Source organism: Lethenteron reissneri, chromosome 22 (assembly GCF_015708825.2).
Source record: "Lethenteron reissneri isolate LAM-NWPU_2019-01 chromosome 22, ASM1570882v1, whole genome shotgun sequence".
NCBI lineage: Eukaryota > Metazoa > Chordata > Hyperoartia > Petromyzontiformes > Petromyzontidae > Lethenteron > Lethenteron reissneri.
The window spans coordinates 2,663,311-2,686,914 of record NC_083800.1 but is presented as its reverse complement, the minus strand read 5'-3'; the positions used below and the strand labels follow the sequence as shown (position 1 = coordinate 2,686,914).

The 23,604-nt window shown below is 47.2% G+C and overlaps 1 protein-coding gene across 3 annotated transcripts in view; it reads left to right on the top strand.

Annotated features, from left to right (window-relative positions):
* Positions 1–23,604, top strand: part of LOC133345512 (prominin-1-A-like) — a 48,688-nt gene that overhangs the window by 1,400 nt on the left and 23,684 nt on the right. For all 3 annotated transcript variants that reach the window (XM_061556306.1, XM_061556304.1, XM_061556305.1), the window contains exons 3-5: positions 13,841–13,899; positions 15,320–15,528; positions 18,577–18,697. In XM_061556306.1, coding sequence (XP_061412290.1) covers positions 13,841–13,899; positions 15,320–15,528; positions 18,577–18,697 — 389 coding nt within the window. The remainder of the gene's footprint in view (positions 1–13,840; positions 13,900–15,319; positions 15,529–18,576; positions 18,698–23,604) is intronic.

The following is a 23,604-nucleotide window of genomic DNA, read 5'->3' as shown; positions in this document are numbered from 1 at the left end:
TCACCATTCTAAGAGGAAAACGCCATCACCTAAGACGCTGTGATTCACAGTGGTCTGTCGATGGTGGGGGTTGGCAATGTCACTGTGAGTTTATCCAATTTAAGTAATTTTCGAGTCGTTTTTTTCACTTTGGACCGTGATGCCGGCATGCAATGCATCTACTCTGTTTTAGATTTACATCACAGGATTGATCACGCGGTGTGCGGCGTGTATTTGTTTTATGGTAAACGCACCCACAATATAAACCAGGATGGCCACTGTGCGTGAACCATTAAGCTCTGCAACAAGTGGAAATATGTGCGTGTCATATTGGTTTATTACGTCAGACAAAATTCTCCCAGGGGATTGTGGGATACCAGTGTTGTCCATACTCTTTGTTGCTGTTGCCATCACTTAACAGCGTTATGGTTGAATTGTATTGTATTGAATTCAAACTCTATACAATAAAAACATGTCCCTGGATTGTTTTTCCTTCTATGAACTACAGGGTGTCCATAGCGGTGTGATGTATTACACTGGTCAACACACTTTTAATGGCATAAGGCATTCCAACGGGTTTAAGGTAATTTTGGGGTGCTGATTCCAAATCTGGCATCAGTTTTTGTCTATCACATCAGGTTTTTGATATATCAAATATTACATTTTCAATAAAAACTGCAGAAGAAAAATATTAAAGAAATGTGGATATCTACATAAAATGATATTATAAACACACTATCCTAAAAATACAGCACCACATTTTAACTCTAAAGCAGTCACTGACTCGCAACAACTTGCAATCATAAGTGACGGAGTAAATTTCGGGTAAAATCAATGAAAATGGGGTATGCCGATAGCATAAAAATGAGATGTGATAGAGCAAATCTGAGATCAGATTTGGAATCAGCACCCTGAAATTAGTCTAAAACAGCATGCAAAAGTCCAGGCCAGAAAAAATGTTTTTTGTTGACCAGTGTTATTTAAGATTTATGATGAGGCTTGCTGGCTCCAGCTCTGCCTCAATGAGGGCCTGCAGGCCAATTGGGTGGGGACTCCCAATCAACGTAACTTCATCTTTCGTATGGCTGTTGGAGATGCGGAGCATCAACTACAACCTCACATTCAGGTGGTCAAACCCAGACAACCGCTTCGTGAGCAGCGGAGTGCATCGCTGCGATGTCGCCTTCGAATTTGTGCATCGGGCATTGAGTTGTTAACTTGAGTGATTTCGATCACAGAGTCGGTTTAAATGAGGACAGAGACGGCAGAATGGAGTTGCCGAGACACGAAACTTGGAGGATTGCAGGTAGTTTGGGGCAGCAGCTACATGACATGCTTTTGATGAAAAAAGTGGACTATTAATAGACAATTAAACCGCACACACACACGCCTGGCTGTATAAACATTGTACGGCAGTTGGATCTCTCTACACTGGTGACACGTCATTATTATCGAGATTTGAGACTTTTCCATGGATGTGGCAACGTCTCAGGTGTTGATTGTAGCGATTGCCACTGTACCTGTGTTTTGTTTAACTTCTTCCGCGCCGTACGTTGCCACCCGTGACCATCGGAGGTGCGGGGGTTGAACAAACTCAGATTTGCATTTAATATGCGGCCAAACGTGACCATGCGGGTTCATACGGAGTTGTCAACGTGGGGGGAGAGAGAGAGGGACCGCGCTAAGAGGGATGGGGGGTTACAGAGCCTGTTCTGTTTTCACTGGCCACTGATGTTAGCCGTGTCCGGGAAACCAACTCTGATCACGGGGTGTATATGCACGTTGTGCGCGCCACCTTGCCCAAGCCTCTGTCTCCACGATCTAAAGGAAACCTGGCTCACTCGAATGGTTATTGAATACACATTTCAAAGAAATAAATTACCTCCTTGAAGTGGGTTATCATTGGAATAAACTTCCAATGTCCTTTGATGTACCTAATGACCCGATTTTCACGTATCATTTTTTTTGGGCAAATCAGTTGCTATCCAGCCCAACCGGTTTTATTTTCCTTCACTGTCAAAAAAAAAATGGTCCAGTCATTGTGTGCAGTTGGTGTGTATTATTTTTGCCCCCCCCCCAGATTATCTTTTTTTTATATTGTTTTTGCTTTGCAGTGCCGGGCTCACCCTGAGCACCTTTTAACGGCGCGTAGCCGCCTCCCGTCTCGTGCAGCGCGGCGTAGCGCCTCCACCCGTGCTTCGTCCAAACCCCGAGAACCACCCAAGCACGGGGTTGGACAGTTCGATTTTACCACTCCCACAAGGAACCTTAACCGCACAGCGACGTATTTTGGCAGCGGTCCGTGTGCGCAGCTTTTAAACGAGGGCACAAACCCCGCGGCGAATAGGGGAGATAGCCCCGGGCCCCGTGCTTTGGGGGGACCGCCCCCCCGCGCGCTTTGACGTCTACGGTGTCAGATGAGATACTTCCTGTTTAATTTGAAAAAAATGGTGGGGGGGGGGGGGGGGCGGCACACTGTCAACACCAGTGACGATTATCTGAACCGGGCCTCTTCTCTGTCGACTCGGCCTCAAATGAGTACCTGGTGCGGTGTGTTAACATCGCCACTTGGGAGACAAAGGCGGCCGGGCGTGGTTCTGGCCACCTAATCCCTCGTGCCCCGTACCGGCCTTCATTTGTGCTCCCTTCCAGAACTTGCCCCACCAGGCTGTTAAGGCTATACGGGGGATCTGTGTCGTTGTTATGTTCATTGGGACAGATGTGTGATGTAGATATGATCAAGGGTAAAATAGGTTGTGGGAGGAGGAACGAGCGTTGAAGGACGTCCTTACTGGAATCGTCCGTTCGCTTACTGGTGCCGTTTTTGTGGTGGTGCAGTGCAGCCTAAGCACACTCGAATCTGTAAAATGACGAGAAAAGCCATCGACAAAAGATACCAAAGGCTACGTTTGCGCAACGCCGAATCAAGGTGGCTTTAATCGCGCCTCCTTCACACCACGGGCATTCGATTGCAGATTTCCGCCACTCCGTGTGGCGATGGGGCGAGCTCAGCTCTCGCCACTTTGAAACGAGCGCCACGGTGCAACATTTGCACGGTTACTTAAAAAAAAAATCTAAATATCTCGATTTTTCACCGCGAGGTCTAAACTGTAACACAAATCACACCGCAAGCTCTCGTCCCGATTCACTGAAGAGAGAACGCCCGACCACCCATTCGGTTCTTGCCGAGTGGAGAGCCACCAGCATCCCCAATGCGAATAGAACTAACGCAGATGGTGTGCGCAAACCCAGACATGTAACATTTCCCTAAGTCGCATTCTAGGCTTGCGTGACAGGCAGAAGCGGCGTATTGTTAGCACTGCACACGCGTTTCAAGACGTGCTCTGGGATATGTGGGTCCCTCCTTGGTTCAATAAGGTTCCAATCCTGATCCTCTAGAACGAACCGTGTTGTGTATTTGGGGGGCACGCTACTCTTCTAAACTCACCTGCAAGAGGCAACTGGGAGGAGCGAATCTTGCCTTGTTTGTGCACCAGCTCCCGTTCGACCACATTCTTTTCATCCCCTTCAGTGAGACATTTATAAAACAAGGCCAAAAACACAAAGCGCCTCGCTCTTTACATGTTATCTGATGCCCCGATGTTTAGTAATACAAATGTAAAATGGCAGTATAGAACGCGTCACAGATGGGATCTGATCGGTTTTGTACTTGTCTTAACCGCTCGCTACGACTGCCCTTCGCACAAAGGGTCATTTGATGCTGTGCCACGCTCTGGGTGGGAGGGGGGGTCCGTAGACACGGGTCCCCTGCTGGGGTAATCCAACACCAAGTAGAACTCTGACCACCGATGAACACCGCCCCCAGCCGCCTCACCAGGTCTGGTCGAGTGGCACGTGTTTCTCCTGATTTCAAGGGGGTTGTTGTTTCTCAGGTGCTGCTTAGCACCCCCATGGACACCGCTTTATCCGTCAACAGACGTTGCACCGAGTGTACATATTTGGCAATTGATGCCTCCCCCTCGTGACTAAGCCTCGAGTGATGGTGGGCCATTCGTGTAATTTAACGCAGCATTGTCACGACTCAGGGGCTGTGATTACGAGTCGCTCCGTTGTGTCGTCCGTCTCACACGCTCCGTCCCATTTGTCACGCCTCATTCGCTCCATGAGCCTTAAAGGCGACACAGCCGCATTTAGCCCAGGTTGCGCTCGCAAAATAGGTAACGCCTGAGTGGGTTTGTTTCATCTCGCGGTTAAATCAAGGATCCGGACTGACTTCATCCAAAAAAATCGGCGGTAATGTCTGAGCTTGGTTAGGTATGGTCAAAAAGTTCCCGTGACATCAAGGCACCTGGAGGTCTGCACCCAGCAAGTGGATTGACTCACTCTTGTAATTTCACAGTTTTTTGAGCCGATGATCGAATCGCTGGAAACGTGCCCCACCTCGTCAGATCGCGGAAGCTCAGCACAGCTGAACTTGGATAGCCTTGGCAATGGGCAACCACTTTGTGCCCAAGATCCATCGTTTGGTGATGTTGATTCATTGGCTGGGGTGCGCAGGCACAGTTAACAAAACCCAACATCCGCCTAAGACACTGCCGCTTTAAATAAAGTAAATCATTTGCGCCGCATTCTTGGTTCTTTCGGTAAAAAAAAAAAATTCTAATTAAAAACAAAATAAATTAACCCGTAAAAACAAAGTTTTTCACTATTAATCCTTTATATGCGTGGCATCGGTTTTATTTTATTATTCATTTCTGTTTTTCTTGAGTAAGAGTTTCATTTTTATCACATTGGTATTTAAAATTAAATATAAGAAAAGTCGTATATAAGGATTATAAGGTTTTCAGTTTTTGTATGATTGTTTATATTGTACATTTTTGTTGTTTTCTTGAATAATTTTCTGTGTTTAGGAAAAATATATGATTGTGTTAGTGAAAAACATTTTTCCCTAAAAAGTGGAAAATTTTGGAATTTTTTTTCACGAAAATAAATTGTCACGCACAACGAGTCTGTGTGCAAAATGTCAGCTCGATTGGATCACGGGAAGTGGGTTAAAAAACGACCGAAAGATTTGCACGGTCGTAAGCAAGCAAGTGAACTTAATATAAAGGAATTAAAAAAAAGCTCACGACGTTTCGATCGCAACACAAGCGGTCTTCATCAGTTGCTCTCTATCTACATGACTTTACCGAAAGAACTAAGAATATGAATTCCTACAGTCACGAAAGTTTTGAGTCTAACTTTAACCTGCGCCGTGTTAGGCAATGGCCTCTCTTCATAGCAGACGAAGACCGTAGAGGCAGATTGGATGGAGTTAATAAGGGTTAATAAGGGGCCTGATGAGATTTAAATGTTACAAAAATTTATTCCGATTACTGGTCATTAAATAAGTATTGCGAATCGTTGCCTAATAGTATATGTTGAGCACCGGACGAACACTTCCATAAACAACCACCTATGACTAAATAAACAAATTTATATGAACAAATTATTAAAAAAAAATCAGCTGGCGCGTTGCATTGTGGGAATGCGTGTTCTTGTGAGAGAGAAAAAATCAGCTAGCGCGTTGCATTGTGGGAATGCGTGTTCTTGTTGTGAGAGCAAGGCGCAATCATGGGTTGCAATCGGCTTTGCCGCCCTGGTCAGCAGAGGTCTGGTGCAGTAAATAAAATCCGATGCGTACTCCCAATGTCGTATTCTGCCCGCACTCTCCAACACGCGCTGTGAAGTATGGTGACACAACCGCCACAACCCGCGCAGTCTGGGAAAGCCCTCGTCCAGCAGTGGATTGACAGCGGGCTCGGACACCGCATGTGCCCGCACTCTTCCAATGTGCATCTCCTGCTGCGTTTGGGGCCGTCCATAAATGACGTCACGCATCTGGGGGGGGGGGGGGGTCAGACATTTGTGACGATGTGTGGCGATGGGGGGGGAGGGGGGGTTGAGAAATGTGACGTCACATAAAAATGCGCAACTTTAAATAAATATAGACAACACGTTCTACTTAATTAAATACACTTTTAAATAAATGTTTTCTCCTACAACATCAGAGTGCAGCGCCACATTAAATACGCACTACAATGACAATAGTTTAAAGCGATTTGAAGCATGTTTTATTTGGGGGGGTGGGGGGGGGGTAGAGCTTTGTGACGTCATATTTGAGGTGGGGTCTGACTTTTTGTGACGCCGTGTGACAAAGGGGGGGGGGGGGTTAAAATCGTCCCAAATCGCGTGACGTCATTTATGGACGGCCCCCTATGCCATCGGGTTAATGTTCACATTTGTTTTTGGTCGCAACCCGTGAGGGTCAAGCCAAAAGAGCCGATCCACTCTGAGCCACTCCCCTCTGTGCTGTTCTCCAACACTGCTGTACGCCCCCCCCCCTCTCTCTCCAACCCACGTTTCGACATCGCCTCAAATGACCCTCGCTTACCTTTAACCAGAGGTGGGACAAAGTCATTGTTATGCAAGTCCAAGTCGAGTCTGAAGTCATCAAATTCATGACCTCGAGTCTGACTCGAGTCCAAGTCACATGACTCGAGTCCACACCTCAGAGGTGGGACAAAGTCATTGTTATGCAAGTCCAAGTCGAGTCTGAAGTCATCAAATTCATGACTCGAGTCCGACTCGAGTCCAAGTCACATGACTCGAGTCCACACCTCAGAGGTGGGACAAAGTCATTGTTATGCAAGTCCAAGTCGAGTCTGAAGTCATCAAATTCATGACTCGAGTCTGACTCGAGTCCAAGTCACATGACTCGAGTCCACACCTCAGAGGTGGGACAAAGTCATTGTTATGCAAGTCCAAGTCGAGTCTGAAGTCATCAAATTCATGACTCGAGTCTGACTCGAGTCCAAGTCACATGACTCGAGTCCACATCTCTGCCTTTAACAGTAGGTACCACTTTGCATACTCCCTAATCGTGGCAGTGAAGAGGAACGGTGAGCCGTGGGAGTGGTATGCTGACTGGCGCGTGCCGTTCCGCTACCTGCAGGCAGACATTGCCGCGGTGGCTGGCAGGGCTCGGCTCCTCTCGGATGGAGAGGGCCGGAAAACCCCAATGCGTGGTGGGCCACCACGAGAGCGAGATTCGTCGCGAAGGAGAGAGAACTTGGGTTAGGCCAGAGGGGACATTTTGGTGATGCAGGGCCTACGTCATCACCCCTCAAAGCACCGGGCCTGTGGTCGGCAGTCTTATAAACAACAACTATTAATTATTATTTTGATGTTACCAGGGAAGGCCCACTGAGCTATTATATAGCTCTGTTTCAGTAGCGACCTGGTTACAATTGATAGTTCAACAAAGTGGCTTGTCATCTATCCCTAACCCTAACCCTAACCCCAACCCAATCCTTACCCTAACCCCAACCCTAACCCCAACCCCAACCCAATCCTTACCCTAACCCCAACCCAACCCTAACCCTAACCCCAACCCTAACCCAATCCTTACCCTAACCCTAACCCCAACCCTAACCCCAACCCTAACCCAATCCTTACCCTAACCCCAACCCTAACCCAACCCTAACCCAACCCAATCCTTACCCTAACCCTAACCCCAACCCAATCCTTCCCCTAACCCAACCCTCACCCTAACCCTAACTCCAACCCCAACCCTATCCTAACCCTTACCCTAACCAAATACTCTAAACGTATGTTGGTTTTAAATGTGGAGGAAAAAACGCGGAAAATATGCAAACTCCAAATATACATGCGTCAGAGTCGGGATGGAACCCATGAGCATCCTGTATACCAAGCGAGGTAGTTAACATCTCGCAACCGTGTGGCACTACCGTAGAGTTAGCCTGGACCCATCGAGAAGCTCCGATAGACGCGTGAATCCACCATGCAGTCTCCTCCTAGTGACGCTGAGTGATTGCCATCGAGAATCCCCTTGCAACACACGGCCTGTGTGTGTACACACAACGCAACCTGATGCTTCCATTGATTGCAGTTCATGAAAAAACCGGCACAATAGAGACATGCGCAATACATGTGTGCACATCATGAGACCTTGTTTTTAATTGTATTCCCCTCGCCCTCCTCCCGTGCAAATATCCAGTTACATTGGTGTGTCAACAGTTCTCCTCGTTCACGTCTATTTGCGGTGACACAAGTGGATTTTTGATGTTGCAAAATCCCGCGGAGAGAGATGGACCAGGAAACAAAACACAAACCAGAGATACAATTTTGACAATTGTCACAAGTAAAATGGGGTTAGGACTCTAAACTATTATTAGATTTTTTTAAATTTTACCAGGTAAGGCCCACTGAGCTACGCAGCTCTTGTTTTTTAAGTGACCTGGCCACAAATGATAGCTCAACAAAGTGGCTTATCACGTGTAGCTTTAGCAGCCACATACTCTAAACGCATGTTTCTAAATGTGGAGGGAAAAGCCGGGAGACCTGGAGAAAAATCCACGTGACCACGCAGAGAGAGACACGCAAACTCCAAATTTTCAGCAGGCGTCAGGGTCGGGATCGGGATCGAACCCACGACTTCCTGTACACCAGGCGAGGTAGTTAACATCTCATAGCCACCGTGATGATGATGATGATGAGAGAGGGAGAGACACGCAAACTCAAAATTTTCAGCAGGCGTCAGGGTCGGGATCGAACCCACGACCTCCTGCACACCAGGCGAGGTAGTTAACATCTCGTCACCGCGGCGCATCAACGCGTCCAAGAGGATTACCACTGTGGAGGTGAAGCCATGAGATGGGTTCATGTGCAGCAAGGAGATGGAGGGAGAGTAGCATCACTGGGCCACGAAGGATGGCGACGCCGTGGGGAGGCCTTCATCCAGCAGTGGATAGACAAAGGCTGATGATGACTTGTCCGGTGTCTCAATAGGCTATTTGCCTGCTCAAATAATGCTTAATGATCGTGTCTCTCCCTTTTAATGCCAAAAAAAGCCCCCCAAACAAACCGCAGGAGGTGCTAAGTCACACCACGGACGGGTCCGCTTTACGTGCGAGTGACGTCCCGTAAGTCTCCGCCACGTGGGAAACGTTTCGCGATCAATGATAACAATCACAACAACGGTGCGGTGGTGCGGTGGTGGTGGTGTTGGTGGTGGTGGTGTTGTTGCGGTTACACCCGATTCAAGAGCCGCATGGCTCACAGGGCTATACCTAATCAATGAACTTTGAAATCAGCCAGTCATCTCGGTCATCTCGGTCAGTCGACCCGTGGCACTTGGGTTTGCCCCGTGACCTCCTGCCAGCGGGCGTTCGACACTTCACGTGGCCTCAAGGTGCACATGGCCTGGCACAAGCGTCGTGGTGACGTCACCGCCACTTAGTAGCGAATGGCGGTTGTTGTTGTTGGTGAGGCGGGACTGGCAGGGGGGGGGGCGTTCGACATTGAGCCTGCCGGACGCTGGCACGGCGCCACCCGCCACACGGAGCTCGCGGGGGCCATCGGGGGGAGGTTTGAGCCGAGGCGTCGTTGCGCTCCCAATCGGATCGGATTTGCGGTTTAAAGTGTCACGGGCGGGTAGCGCATTATAGAGGCGCGGTGAGAAGAGAGTCCCCGGCACCCGCCTGCCTACTCCGTCCGCATTTGTCGCGTTGTTCACGGCCGGATTAACCGGGCTTGCGTTTGCGCGCCGCTGTCAATGATATCGCGAGGAATTTCTGGGTTCAGAATATACACAAAATGGTAAAACAATGTGTGGACCCGAACAAAATACGCAGACTAACGATATGATACGTATAAACAGTCATGCCCCGATTTCCCCATTTTTTTACGTTGTTTTGTAAATACGTCGTCACTTTATTAACACCGCTACCTGATCAACGTCGCCTCGAACCCCACACTTACATCGACGACAGCGTCGTCCGTCCGTTCTCGTTATCCGTGGCCTCTCAGCCTCCACCACCACCACCACCCCCCCCCCCTTCTGTAAATCACTTTGATTTTACGTTGTTGCGATATTCGTCGTCGCACCTTTCAGGAACGCATCCCCCACGTAAGTCAGGGCATTAGTACATACTAATAAACAAACTATTTAAAGCTTTCGTGACTGCAGGGAGTCATCTTCTTGGTTCTTTCGGTAAAGTCAGAAATAATAAAATAATAAAAATAAAACATTTTATTACGTTTTATTTTTATTATTTTATTATTTCCCTTCTACGTGACTTTACCGAAAGAACCAAGAAGATAATAAACAAACGTTAATCTCATCACATAAAAAAACCACCCACGTCCATCGGCTTTACGGGCTTTCCAGACCAGTGTTTCAAAACTGAGCTTGTTGAAACGGCCAAACTCTGGCCTGCTCTCGACCTAATGTGTCTCGTCCAGCAGAGGCAGGCCCCATTAAGCTACGTTCGACAACATAACAGCAATCGCTCTAAGTGACCCGTGTTGAGAGGTAGACTCGTGTCTGCATTAATTTATCGAGCTTGGTGTTCATCTTCTTGGTTCTTTCGGTAAAGTCACGTAGAATGGAAATAATAAAATAATAAAAATAAAACATAATAAAATAATTCTCACGACGTTTCGGCCACAACGCAAGAACCAAGAAGATGAATCCCTGCAGTCACGAAAGCTTTAAATCGGAGCTTGGTGTTGTTCATTGCAAGGCCCCGTGGGCCAATAGCGGCCCCTGGTGGCCTTTAGTGAGGCCCCCCACAATATACAACACGTGACAACACCCCCCCCCCCCCCCCATCATCATCATCGTGCTGCTGTCAAACCCGCAATGGCTTCAAACGTGTGGCGGCCCTCACACCGCGATGATGTCTTATCGGCCAAAGTGGCGAAGCAACGCTGCTCTAGCCGCGAGCCGCAATGTCCCACTCCAGCAACAGGGCATGTTGTCATTGTGTCGGGATACATCTATACGCACTGCGGGGTTTTCCCTCCACATTTAGAAACGTGCATTTCGATTGTTTCGATGATTTTGATGCTTATAAATTTCCAAGTGATGAGCCACTTTGCTAAGCTGTCACTTGTGGCCAGGTCGCTTCTGAAAAATAAGCGTATAGCTCAGTGGGCTTTGCCTGGTAAGATACAACTTTGTTTAGTTTTATTTGTATATTTTTTTAACGTGATTTGTTTACCTTTCCTATGCTTTGCACTCCTATGGTGTTTTTGTATCGCGTGTCGTTATAAAGTTATGACCCCGTGTCCCAACTGAACATCTGTGAAAAAGAGCTTCATAGCTCATCGGATTCCTCCAGTAGACGGTTCATTGTTGGACGAGGGCTTCCCCACGCCGTGCGAGTTGTAGCGGGTTATTTGACCATACTTCACCACACGACTCGATGCCGGTAGGTGAATGAGGGGAGCGTGGGCGTGGCAGAATGGAAGTACAGTACAACAACGGGCGTTGCCACGCTACTCATCACGTAGCCCTGCGCAGTCGTCCAATACAAACGAATACACGCGGTTGAAACAACCCAGTCAGTTGAGACAACTCAGCCGGTTGAGACAACCCAGTCAGTTGAGACAACCCTGTCAGTTGAGACAACCCAGCAAGTTGAGAGAACCCAACCGGTCGAGGTTTAGGGAGCGGGAATAGAGCTCGCATTTTTGATAATTGCACCAGCCGAGGATCCTCGGGTTGGCGTCGAAGGATTGACGCTGTGATGGCCCCGTTCGTGGATGCCACCTCGTGCTTGTGAGCAGCACCTGTGACCGAGACAATTTTTATCGCGCGGCTTCGTACGTTTCGGCGGTGGAGGCGTGGTGGTGGTGGATGTCACCCGCAGACTTGGGCAATGCAATGAATAAACTAAAAACTTAAACAAAGAACTAAACTATTATTTTATTTTACCAGGTAAGGCCCACTGAGCTCCGTCGCTCTTTTTCAGAAGCGACCTGGCCACAAAATGATAGCTCAACAAAGTGGCTTATCACGTGGACATTTATAGCAGACAAATGATCTTGAAGGTACGTTTCTAAATGTGGAGGGAAAACCGGAGGGCCCGGAGAAAAATCCAGGCGTCAGGGTCGGAATCGGGTTCGATCCCACGACCTCCTCCTGCATACCCGGCGAGGTAGTTAACATCTCGCCACCGCTCCGTAATATCAAGCGCACCCGGGCGCTGCGTCAGCGTCCTCGAACAAAGCGACTCCCAGATGTGGCGCAGTCACGGCCAGTTTACGTTGCGCGCGCGATGTCTCACGGCGCGTTCCAGATGGCGCGCTTATCGCGTGGAGGGTTGAGGTCAAAATTGGGATGTAAGGCATTCTTGTCTTGGCTACTTCCCTCCCACTGTACACGTAAAGTGGGGTTGTTTTTGGAAGCAGTTAACCGATGGAAGCATGGATCACCAGTTTCACTGTGAAGCAAATAAATGGCACATAAGTGCATTTTTTTGGTGGTGTATCATCAACCATGGTCAATTATTATTTTTTTGAACGAATGCCTCCTAAGCAGTAGTTAACCTGTTTTTTTTTAAAAGTAAGAACATTAAGGCGGTGGTGATTATACAGGCCCCGTAATCCAGCACTGGAGGCGACGGTTGATGGATCACCGCGCAGATGTTGAGAAACTCTTACCGCTGGTGTCGAGGAGGTGCCATGTCCTGGCTTGCCAGGACTAATCTCCATCCGTTTCCATCTGTACGGGGAGAGTGACCGCTCCCCCTTACGCACGTGGATTTACTACAAGTATAAACACTCCTTCATTTGCTGAAAAACATCTTCAATTAATGACCCAATGAAGCAGGACCCTCCAAAGCAGTGTCATTGTACTCCGTGTGATTTTCCTGGGTAAATGAGTAATAACTATCACGTGATTGTAACGATAATTAGAATTATCATTACAATCACATGATAGTTGTTATTATAATCAAATGATTCGTCAGATGTATACTTTTGAAAAATGCGCGTTGTTTCCCCAAGCAGGCGTCGTCCAGCGATGTTTAACAAACACATTCCTCCTGAGGAGGGAGCTGGTAGGAACGTTGGGTTGCTCGGTCAATGGTCAGGGTCAACGGCGGCGTGGTGTATTCCCGCAAATATGGCCGACTGTGAGGGCGGGCACAAGCCGGCGTGAGTAGGTTAAACGTTGAGTTTTATAAGGGCACCACGGGGTGACCAGCCCCTCCCTACCCTCCCCACCCAGCCCCTCCCCACCCAGCCCCACCCTCCACACCCAGCACCTCCCCACCATCCCCTCCACACCAAGCCCAGCCCCTCCCCACCCTCCCCACCCAGCCCCTCCCCACCCTCCCCTCTCCACCCAGCCCCATCCCTCCCATTATTGGATTCACGACGGACGGACACAATAATCCCCTGTGGGCTGGTGTAACCAGGAGGTTCCTACCAGTATAAACCCAGTCACTGAGTGGCGTCACGGCGCAATCGCTAAATCTGCACGCCGGATCTGTCGCAGATAAGATTCCCGAAACTGCTCACGTAAGCGCGTGGCCGGATTGCACGCCCGCCCGCCCGCACGCTATAATTACGACGATGAATTATTTAAGGCTCGCGTCCCAAGTGAGAGGCTCTGCAGCAGGGGAAGGGGGTGGGGAGGAATTAAATTCTACCTACGTTTTATATTTTTAAATATATATATTTAGATTTGAAACCCGTGTTTGATAAGCGCACCTTATGACCGAAGCAATGTTTGCAGGTATAAGTGACGGAGCGCTTGGTAAATCTGTGAGTCTGTATCGGCTTTGTTGTACTCGTTTGAATTTTGAATACTGCACGATGAGAAATATGATTGTGCTGCCGTGGTCTCTCGCCCTCCCCCCATGGTGTCTGTTTGTTGCTGCTGCTGCTGCAAAATAAACGATTCGTTAACAAAGTCGTTGCAGGCATCGTCACACGTTCGCTGCTCGGCTATGGCCGTCAATTGCGAGCACGTTGCATTCCCTTTGTGACGTCACGCGACTGAGTGCATTGTGGATGTTTGTGTTTTTTTCCCCTTTCCGCGTTGCAGACCTCATTGGAACTGACTTTTCGAAGATTTCGCAAAATTTGCAGGCTTTAGTGAAAGAGGTTAGTGCGCCTTGAGCTATTCAACTTTAATTTATATAAAAAAAACAAAATACATGCAACATACTTCTAGAAACGTTGGATGATTTCTCGAAAAATCTGCATGCTGGCCTATTGTTAAGTGCGACCTATTGCTGACAATGACTTTGTCCATCATCTTCTTTCCTTTCCTTCTCTGCTCTCTAAAGTACAATGGGTCTGTGGAATCCTCCATCCTTATTTCTATGTCTGAGCACCCCGACCACATTATCTGGACCTTGAAGGTATTTCACACACAGCTTTAGCTTCGGTATAATCTCGCTCTTTCCCTCCTCCAATGCTTTTAATCTGTCCCCCCCACCCTCCTCCCCGTTTGTATCACTCGATCGCTCGCACAACTCACCACAACACAGCCACACGTAGAGACAACTCTTACAAAATCGCCTTGAATGCACCACAATTTTTTCGGATCTCAAAAGCGAAGCAGGTTTGAGCATGGATCCTTCAATCCATATGTGCGGGGTTTTGAGTGTTACGGTCATTCGTGGAGTTGACCAAACATCCAAATGCAGCAGCACCCTCCCGAACAGTGAGTCTTGAGACTCGGCAAGGCTTTTTTAAGTCGAGGGCATCACTATTATTATAATTGTTGTTGTTGTTTTAAAACAGATCAATATTTAACCACATTTGGACCCCTCTCCCCGACACAGTGAGCTGGAATGTTGTGCCGAGGTGAATCATTGGTCTATAGGAGAAGTTTGAGCAGAGGAATGGCATGGCGCGTGTGCGTGCCCGCTCTCTCTCTCTGCAAGGGACATAGTCTAATGTTTAAAAACTTTCCACTCAAATAACATTTATTCGTGATTTAGTTTGGGAAAACCCACATATGAAGTTAAAACAACATTGTCTGCACTTTTTTTACGTTCCAAAATTCAAATTAGTTCTTGGTTTGCACTCAAACCACAACCTGGAAAATCCAGTTTCTTGTGCAATGCACCCAGTGACATATTTACTCCTAACTTCCCCAATATATTGTTAGCTTAAGATGCCTTTGCCATACTTACTAATGTGTGTGCGTGTGTGCTTTCGTGCGTGTGTGTGTGTGTTTGTGGGGAGCGGTAGTGCAAGGGTTAGCGCGCTGCGCTACGAACCCAGTGACCCAGGTTCGATTCCCGTTCACGGTGAACACCGGTGACGATTATCTGAACCTGTCCGGCGCCTTCACTAGGCCGACTCAACCTCAAACGAGTACCTGGTGCAATGTCTACAACATCGCCGCTAGGGAGACAAAGACGACCAGGCGTGCTGCTGGCCACCCACCCATCGCGTACCGTGCCGGTCTCAATGTGGGGGGGATCTTAGGATATGGGGGGGCGCAGGGTGGGAGAGGAATCTTTGTCTTTGTGTGTGCACGTGCTCTCATGCGTGCGGCACTCCCCCACAGGTGGCGTTGTACGAGGTGGGCTTCATCGTTTGCACGCTCATCGGCATCATCTTCATCGTGTTCATGCCGATCGTCGGCTTCTTCTTCTGCGTCTGCCGCTGCTGCTGCCTCAACTGCGGCGGGGAGATGCGCCAGCGGGAGAAGGACATCACGTCCTGCCGTCGGCACACGTTCGGCACCTTCCTGGCCATCGTCACCATCATCATGCTGTGGGTGGCCCCTTGGAACGACTCCCCCCCCCCCCCCCCCCGCGAGCCTGTGCAGGCTCTCCCGGGCGATACCGGCCGCTTGCGCGCGACCAATGACGACCACCGCCCAGCGGCGTTCTCCTCGGCGGAGAAGCCACGCCAGGGGCAGGTTCATTGCCTTAGAACGGTGTTCCTCTTCACTCATTTTCGAGAGTGGCGCCACTTTTGCCGATAAGACATCTTCAGTGTTATGAGGGCCGCCGCACATTTGAAACCATCGGGGGTTTGACAGCAGCACGATGATGATGATGATGGGTGTTTTCATATTTGTCTATTGTCAGAGGCCGCACATCAGGGCCCGCACTAAAGGCGACCAGGGAGGTCCGCCAGTGGCCCGCTGGCCTTGCAATGAAGAACGCTGCCTTAGACCCAGGGCCGGATTACGGATATTAGCGACCTGCAGCTATTAGGAGGGGAAAGGGCCTGAGAATGGGCTACATATTGCAAGCAAAAATAAAAGTATGAAGTCATCAAACATATTTATTTTTTCACCTGCGTCAAATGTACACTTTTATTCGATTCAAGGCACGTTAGATTCATAAAACATAAATCGGATTTCTCCCGGATAAGTAAAGATTCCGATTCACCCACGACACTTAATTTCTTTAAACATGTATTTCCCCCCTAGCCTCTTAGCTGTGGCAAAGTCATGAACGATGTAATCGCAATTCGATGACCTTCAATATGGAGCGGAGGGCCTCCGAAATATGAGGGCCTAATGCCGTATGAGCTCATGGCAGCGGTCGGAAACCAAAATAACAAGAAGAGCCATTGTTTTCAGATCCATCACGAGACGCTGGATCCTTATTAAACACCGCCACAAAGCAGCCTCTTAAAGAGCCGCGCATGTGCATCCGGAGCCGCAAGGTTGCCGACCTCTGACCTCTGGGTTCACCCGACCCTGGCAGTACGAGTGGTTGCCAGAACCTTTCTGAAACCCGCAAACCACTTTTAACCCAAAAAAAAATCTCAGCGGACCAGCTCGGTCTACACGGAGCACTTCCCACGGCCTTGCAGACACTCCCCGTGTCCACGGTGTGGGAAGCCCTGCCTTAGCAAATGTCTCCGGAATGCACCTGGGTGTCGTCAATTGTTGGGAGCATAAGCAGCGTTGAGCCTGGTTACTGCTTGGGTGGGAGACTGCGTTGGGATACCAGGTCTTCAGAATATTTACTCTTTGGTTCTTTCGGCAAAGTCACGTAGAAAGAGAAAATAATACATTGAATACTGGCATACGGACGTTTCAATTGCAACACAAGCAATTGTCATCAGGTATAACTGAAAGAGAAAACAAAACCTATGAAATATAATGTAATACAACACAGATAGTCGGTTAACACAACAGTCAACACCCTATCTCCATTCTTGCCCGATGAAGCTGATTGTAATTATCAGCGAAACGTCGTACTCAAATTTCAAAATGCTGTTGATTCTCTCTTCAACACACCGGTGGGCTAAAGAAGTGAATTATTTTGTCCTTTGAAAAACGTGACACATTTTTACTGTTTGGCCGTGTCGGGTGGTGGAGGGTTACGACACATTTATAAATAACGCGATCTGACCCAAAAACCTATATTATGAACCCTATTTTTTTTCAGAATATGTATTAATACTGGAGGAACCCTATGAGCTATAAAGCAGTTTTTGTTGGAGATGTCCAGTATTTTTCACAGATGTCCGCTTTCATAGGCTTGCGCTGTGATGTGGCCAACAATTGAAATATTTGTTCTATTAGTTTGGGCTTATCTCCAGGAACTATGGACTCCTACCACAAGCCAAATGTTCAATAAGTAGACGAATTGGCCAAACATCCCACTTCTCACAAGCCTTAAACCCAGTGAGAATTTCCTGGGTACAAAAAATATAGTAGTTACGTATTATTTCTTTAGATATGAATACATGCACGTATACACTGTACAACATTGTATCCGTTGTAATTGTTGTTCGTATTATGATGCCATCATGTCGGCACTAAATGCTGTCAGGCTTTTTGCGCACATCCAGTTTGCCTGACGTGCACTCTTCCCCAACAACATAGCAAGATAAACAAAGATCAAAACCCCTCCATAATTTCACGTTGCTTGCTACAGGGGCACGGGGTGCTGTTGGCGCGTACCCATGAGCGATAGCATTGTCACACGAGGGAGTGGCATGGCGAGTGCCACGCCTGACTGACCGCCTTTGTCTCCAAAGTGGTGATGTTTACACACCGTGCCGAGTACGTCTTTAAGCCTGAGTTGACCTAGGACGAGTTCCGGTTACCCTCCATGCTGATGTTATCTGTCGCTGCAAATCCAGTTTGCCTCCTCAGTCAAAAATTCTGCTGGCAAACGTTAGTCTGCAAGTGAACATGTCTGTTCATTATACATTTAAAGCAGACTTTTTGTCCGTACATTTAAAATATATGATATTTTGATTTAAAGCTTCCGTGACTGCAGGGATTCATATTCTATGTTCTTTCGGTAAAGTCACGTAGAAGGGAAATAAAAAAATAAAAAAAATATTAAACTAAAAATATAAAAATATAAAAACAATAATATTGTTTTATATTTTTATTATAAAATCAAGTTTGAACACGTAGGCTTTCGCGACCAATATCTTCCATAATACAGGAGCGCACAAGAGTTGTCATCACATCTACGGCTCTATTTAAGGAACGAAACAGGTGGACTTCTCCACAAATATGGCTGTCGCCTGATGAAGCTAGTTGTAATTACTGGTGAAACGTCGTACTCAGATTGTGAATGTTGTGGCTTGGCTCTCCAAGACACCGGTGTGATGTACTAGTAGGAAATTGGCCACGTTCTGTTTACGTGACAACAATCTTTACTAGTTGGCTGTGTCGGGTGGTGGCGGGTTTAACGACACATTTATATATTCACGCAATCTAACCAAAAAAACCTGTATGCCAGAAGAACGTTTTTTGTGCAAGAAAAAGCTGTATTTTTCTGAAAAATCAGCTTCAGACGTCATGTTATTTTTTGTTTGTTTTACTCTGCCAACGATCAGCGCCGGGATCGCGTGCGCCTTCACAACAAACGAGCAGACGACGACGTCCATGAAGAAGTTGCCGAAGCTCGTGGCGGACAACCTGAAGGACCTGTCCACCTTCATCAGCGACATCCCCAAGGTTGACCCAACGCCTCCCTCGTGCTTCCCTCTGCGTGTCCCACGCGGCTTCCCGGTGAACCGCGGAACGTTGGGCCAACGTTGGTCCAGTGATTCAAACCGCGCGTGCCAACGTTGACCCGACGTCGCACAGAGTCCTGTGTCTCGAGCAGAAAATCATATCCTGTTCCACAAAGCCCGTTGAAGGATATACATTGAATTTAAGCTGTGCGTACATATTGGGTTTTCACCAAATGCACGGTGTCCATTGTCGAGACTGTGTCTGTGTGGGGGGCGGGGGGGGGGGTATCTCATGACCGCCTACCAGTCAGCTTTTGACAATTCAAGATTCCTAACAGTGCATCTTAGCCTGACGCAAGTGTCATGGTGACATAGCCGCCATTTCGGTTTTTTCTTCACATTTTACCTGGAAAATTCCCGGATGGAATAGCTCGTTTGCAAGCGTGTCCAGCGCCTCAATTGACACATAGAGTACATAGCAAACATGTAATGACGTCTGTCCAAATATATACACAGTATTTAGTGGGGAATAAGTAAGTCTGTATATTTGTTATCGTGCAACCTTACGAGGCTAGTTCAGGGGTCGGCAACCTCTCAAAGAAGAAGAGACTTTATTTTTTTTATTTTTTTTTGTCTTTGACCAAAATAGTTGGAGAGCCGCATCACACGCAGATGGAATAAACTGCGTCTATTTAGCCTTTGCCACCCTTAGTTATTCTTTAACAATACAGTTTGGCCGTACGTTTTCTCGCCACCAATATATTCCAGCGTGACCCATATAGATGTATGCCATCATAGTTACGACATTATCAGTGGCGTAAATTGCGTTTGAGATTAAAGTTTAGTTTTTGTTTAAACTGCTGCCCGCAAGTTGGGCTGCCAAAGAACCGCGAGGGGGCAGCCCAAAGTGCCACCGCATGTCCCTGCGGAGCCGCGGGTAGCCGTACCCTGCTCTAACCCATGGCAAATGCGCGCTGATTACACTCAGTGAGCTCATTGGGACAACGCTGCCTTAAGTATTTTTTGCAAATTCTAGATTTGAAGCTTTCGTGACTGCAAGAATTCATATTCTTAGATTTTTTTCGATAAAGTCACGTAGGTAAAAAATTTAAATAAATAAAGTAAAATAAAAATAAAATAAAATAATATAATAAAATAATATGATATAATAAAATATTTTATTTTTATTTTACTTTTATTAATTAACATTTTTTACCTACGTGACTTTACCGAAATAACCTAAGATTATGAATATTTTGCAAAGCTGGCTGAGAGTGGCGCTTGCTGTGTACGGAGCTGCTGCTGCTGGTGCCGTGTGCGTGGTACGCCGATGCGACGTGCCCACCCACATCACGAACGGGAATGTCCACTCCGCTGGTTGCTGGCACGGCACCGCGTGCGATGTCACCGTGGTTGTGTTGCCCACTGCTGGTGCATGAGGACAGCTGGTGGGATGCAGTGGTGTAGTAACTACACTATCAGTGGTATAGTGACTACACTATCAGTGGTGTAGTGACTACACTATCAGTGGTGTAGTAACTACACTATCAGTGGTGTAGTAACTACACTATCAGTGGTATAGTGACTACACTATCAGTGGTGTAGTGACTACATTATCAGTGGTGTAGTAACTACACTATCAGTGGTATAGTGACTACACTATCAGTGGTGTAGTAACTACACTATCAGTGGTGTAGTAACTACACTATCAGTGGTATAGTGACTACACTATCAGTGGTGTAGTGACTACACTATCAGTGGTGTAGTAACTACACTATCAGTGGTGTAGTAACTACACTATCAGTGGTGTAGTGACTACACTATCAGTGGTGTAGTAACTACACTATCAGTGGTATAGTGACTACACTATCAGTGGTGTAGTAACTACACTATCAGTGGTATAGTGACTACACTATCAGTGGTGTAGTGACTACACTATCAGTGGTGTAGTAACTACACTATCAGTGGTATAGTGACTACACTATCAGTGGTGTAGTAACTACACTATCAGTGGTGTAGTGACTACATTATCAGTGGTGTAGTAACTACATTGTCAGTGGTGTAGTGACTACATTATCAGTGGTGTAGTAACTACATTATCAGTGGTGTAGTGACTACACTATCAGTGGTGTAGTAACTACACTATCAGTGGTATAGTGACTACACTATCAGTGGTGTAGTGACTACACTATCAGTGGTGTAGTAACTACACTATCAGTGGTATAGTGACTACACTATCAGTGGTGTAGTGACTACACTATCAGTGGTGTAGTAACTACACTATCAGTGGTGTAGTAACTACACTATCAGTGGTATAGTGACTACACTATCAGTGGTGTAGTAACTACACTATCAGTGGTGTAGTAACTACACTATCAGTGGTATAGTGACTACACTATCAGTGGTGTAGTGACTACACTATCAGTGGTGTAGTAACTACACTATCAGTGGTGTAGTACTACACTATCAGTGGTGTAGTGACTACACTATCAGTGGTGTAGTAACTACACTATCAGTGGTATAGTGACTACACTATCAGTGGTGTAGTAACTACACTATCAGTGGTATAGTGACTACACTATCAGTGGTGTAGTGAACTACACTATCAGTGGTATAGTGACTACACTATCAGTGGTGTAGTGACTACACTATCAGTGGTGTAGTAACTACACTATCAGTGGTATAGTGACTACACTATCAGTGGTGTAGTAACTACACTATCAGTGGTGTAGTGACTACATTATCAGTGGTGTAGTAACTACATTGTCAGTGGTGTAGTGACTACATTATCAGTGGTGTAGTAACTACATTATCAGTGGTGTAGTGACTACACTATCAGTGGTGTAGTAACTACACTATCAGTGGTGTAGTAACTACATTATCAGTGGTGTAGTAACTACACTATCAGTGGTGTAGTAACTACACTATCAGTGGTGTAGTAACTACATTATCAGTGGGGTAGTAACTACATTTTCTTGGTTCTTTCGGTAAAGTCACGTAGAAGGGAAATAATAAAATAATAAAAATAAAACATAATAAAATAAAATTATGCAAATTACTTTGTCAATATGCAAATTCCTTTGTCAATGCGCCCTTCCTCCCATAACCCAGCTTAAATATAAGCTGCCAAGCTTGGTGGTGTTCATTCAGACGCTGTCTTTCCGACAGACCAGTTCTTCACCTGAGGACGGCTGCTTGCGTTGTGGCTGAAACGTCGTGAGAATTGTATTTTACGATGTTTAATTTTTATTATTTTATTATTTCCCTTCTACGTGAGTTTACCGAAAGAACCAAGACGATGAATCCCTGCAGTCACGAAAGCTTTAAATCGAAATATATCCCATGCTGGTTGTCAAGTGGGCCCCGACTCGTAGCTTTGGCCACAGTGGAGGGGGAGGGGGAGCAAGGCACCCCCCCTGCCTCCACGCTCGTTACGGCTCGTGGTGGGATGGGCTGGGCTGAGTGGACGTGCTCCTTTAGTTCATCGCCACCGTGTACATCCGTAAAAGCCCCCCTCTGCCACGCGATCCCATTCCAACGGGCAGCTCATCGTCCACCCTCATGGCAGTGTCACCGCTACAGTGTTGGGCCAGTGCCGCTCTTCGTTTCCTCACGGCCACTGACATGGCTCGGACCCACTCTGTCCCAAGATCAGCACAATGAGACCCCCTCTCTCCCTCCATCCCTCCCTCCATCCTTCCATCCCTCTCTTTTTTTACTATCAGAGGAAACAAGAAGATGCTCGGTGTAGTCGGCACTTTGCTTCGTTCATCATTTAGTTTCTTAATGCTTTGCTTTATGTAACCCCCCCCCCTCTCTCTCCATCCCTCCCTCCCTACCTCCCTTGCTCTCTCCCTATCTCCATCCCTCCCTCGCTCCACTAATTCCTTCCCAGTAATCTTAAAACGAAACATCTTATACATCGTTGACATAGGGTCCGTCCATAAATGACGTCACGCACCTGGGGGGGGGGGGGTCAGACATTTGTGACGATGTGTGACGAGGGGGGGGGGGGTGAGAAATCTGACGTCACATAAAAATGCGCAACTTTAAATAAATATAGACAACACGTTCTACTTAATTAAATATACTATTTGATAAATGTTTTCTCCTACAACATCAGAGTGCAGCGGCACATTTAATACGCACTACAATTACAATAGTTTAAAGCGATTTGAAGCATGTTTATTTTTTTGGGAGGGGGCAGAGCTTTGTGACGAGGGTAACGGGGCATGCGCCCCGTTACCCTCGTATCGCGACATGGTTGAGCGTGTACAGTACGGTACTGTACGTGTATGGGTAACCATTGGGCACCATAGGTGTTATAGGTTGCTACAGGGCTACATTATGGGCAGCAGAGGGCATTGCAGCAAAATCCATTGTTGTACTGTACTTCCATGCGCCTCACCTACACCGCCGCCGCACAATTGTAAGCGCGGTGAAATACGTTCAAATAACCTCCCGTGACCCACACGGCGTGGAGAGGCTCTCATCCAGCAGTAGATTAACAGAGAGAGAGAGAGAGCTGCATGCATTGATTCCAGGGGACAAGCATAATGTTGCATGTTGCACATGCTACTGCGGCTTGGGACCCAAACGTTGATAAATGGTGACCGTGTGAGCTGCTTGCGGCTGTTGTGGGTTTGTTCTGAACAACCATTGGAACCTCATTTGCCAGTAAAAAATATGATAATTGTTTTTTTACCCTTCCATCTGGTAACAAAACTGACACCTTTTTTACAAGGAGTCATGTTTGCATAGACCACAATACCTGCAGTCATGCAAACAAAAAACATAACTTTGATAATGTGCACTGTCCTTGAAGTTGATTGGTCCACACCCGAGACAGCTTTCCTTAGAGCCTAGTCTCACATGGGTTGGACCAGATGACTGCAGGTATTGTGGTCT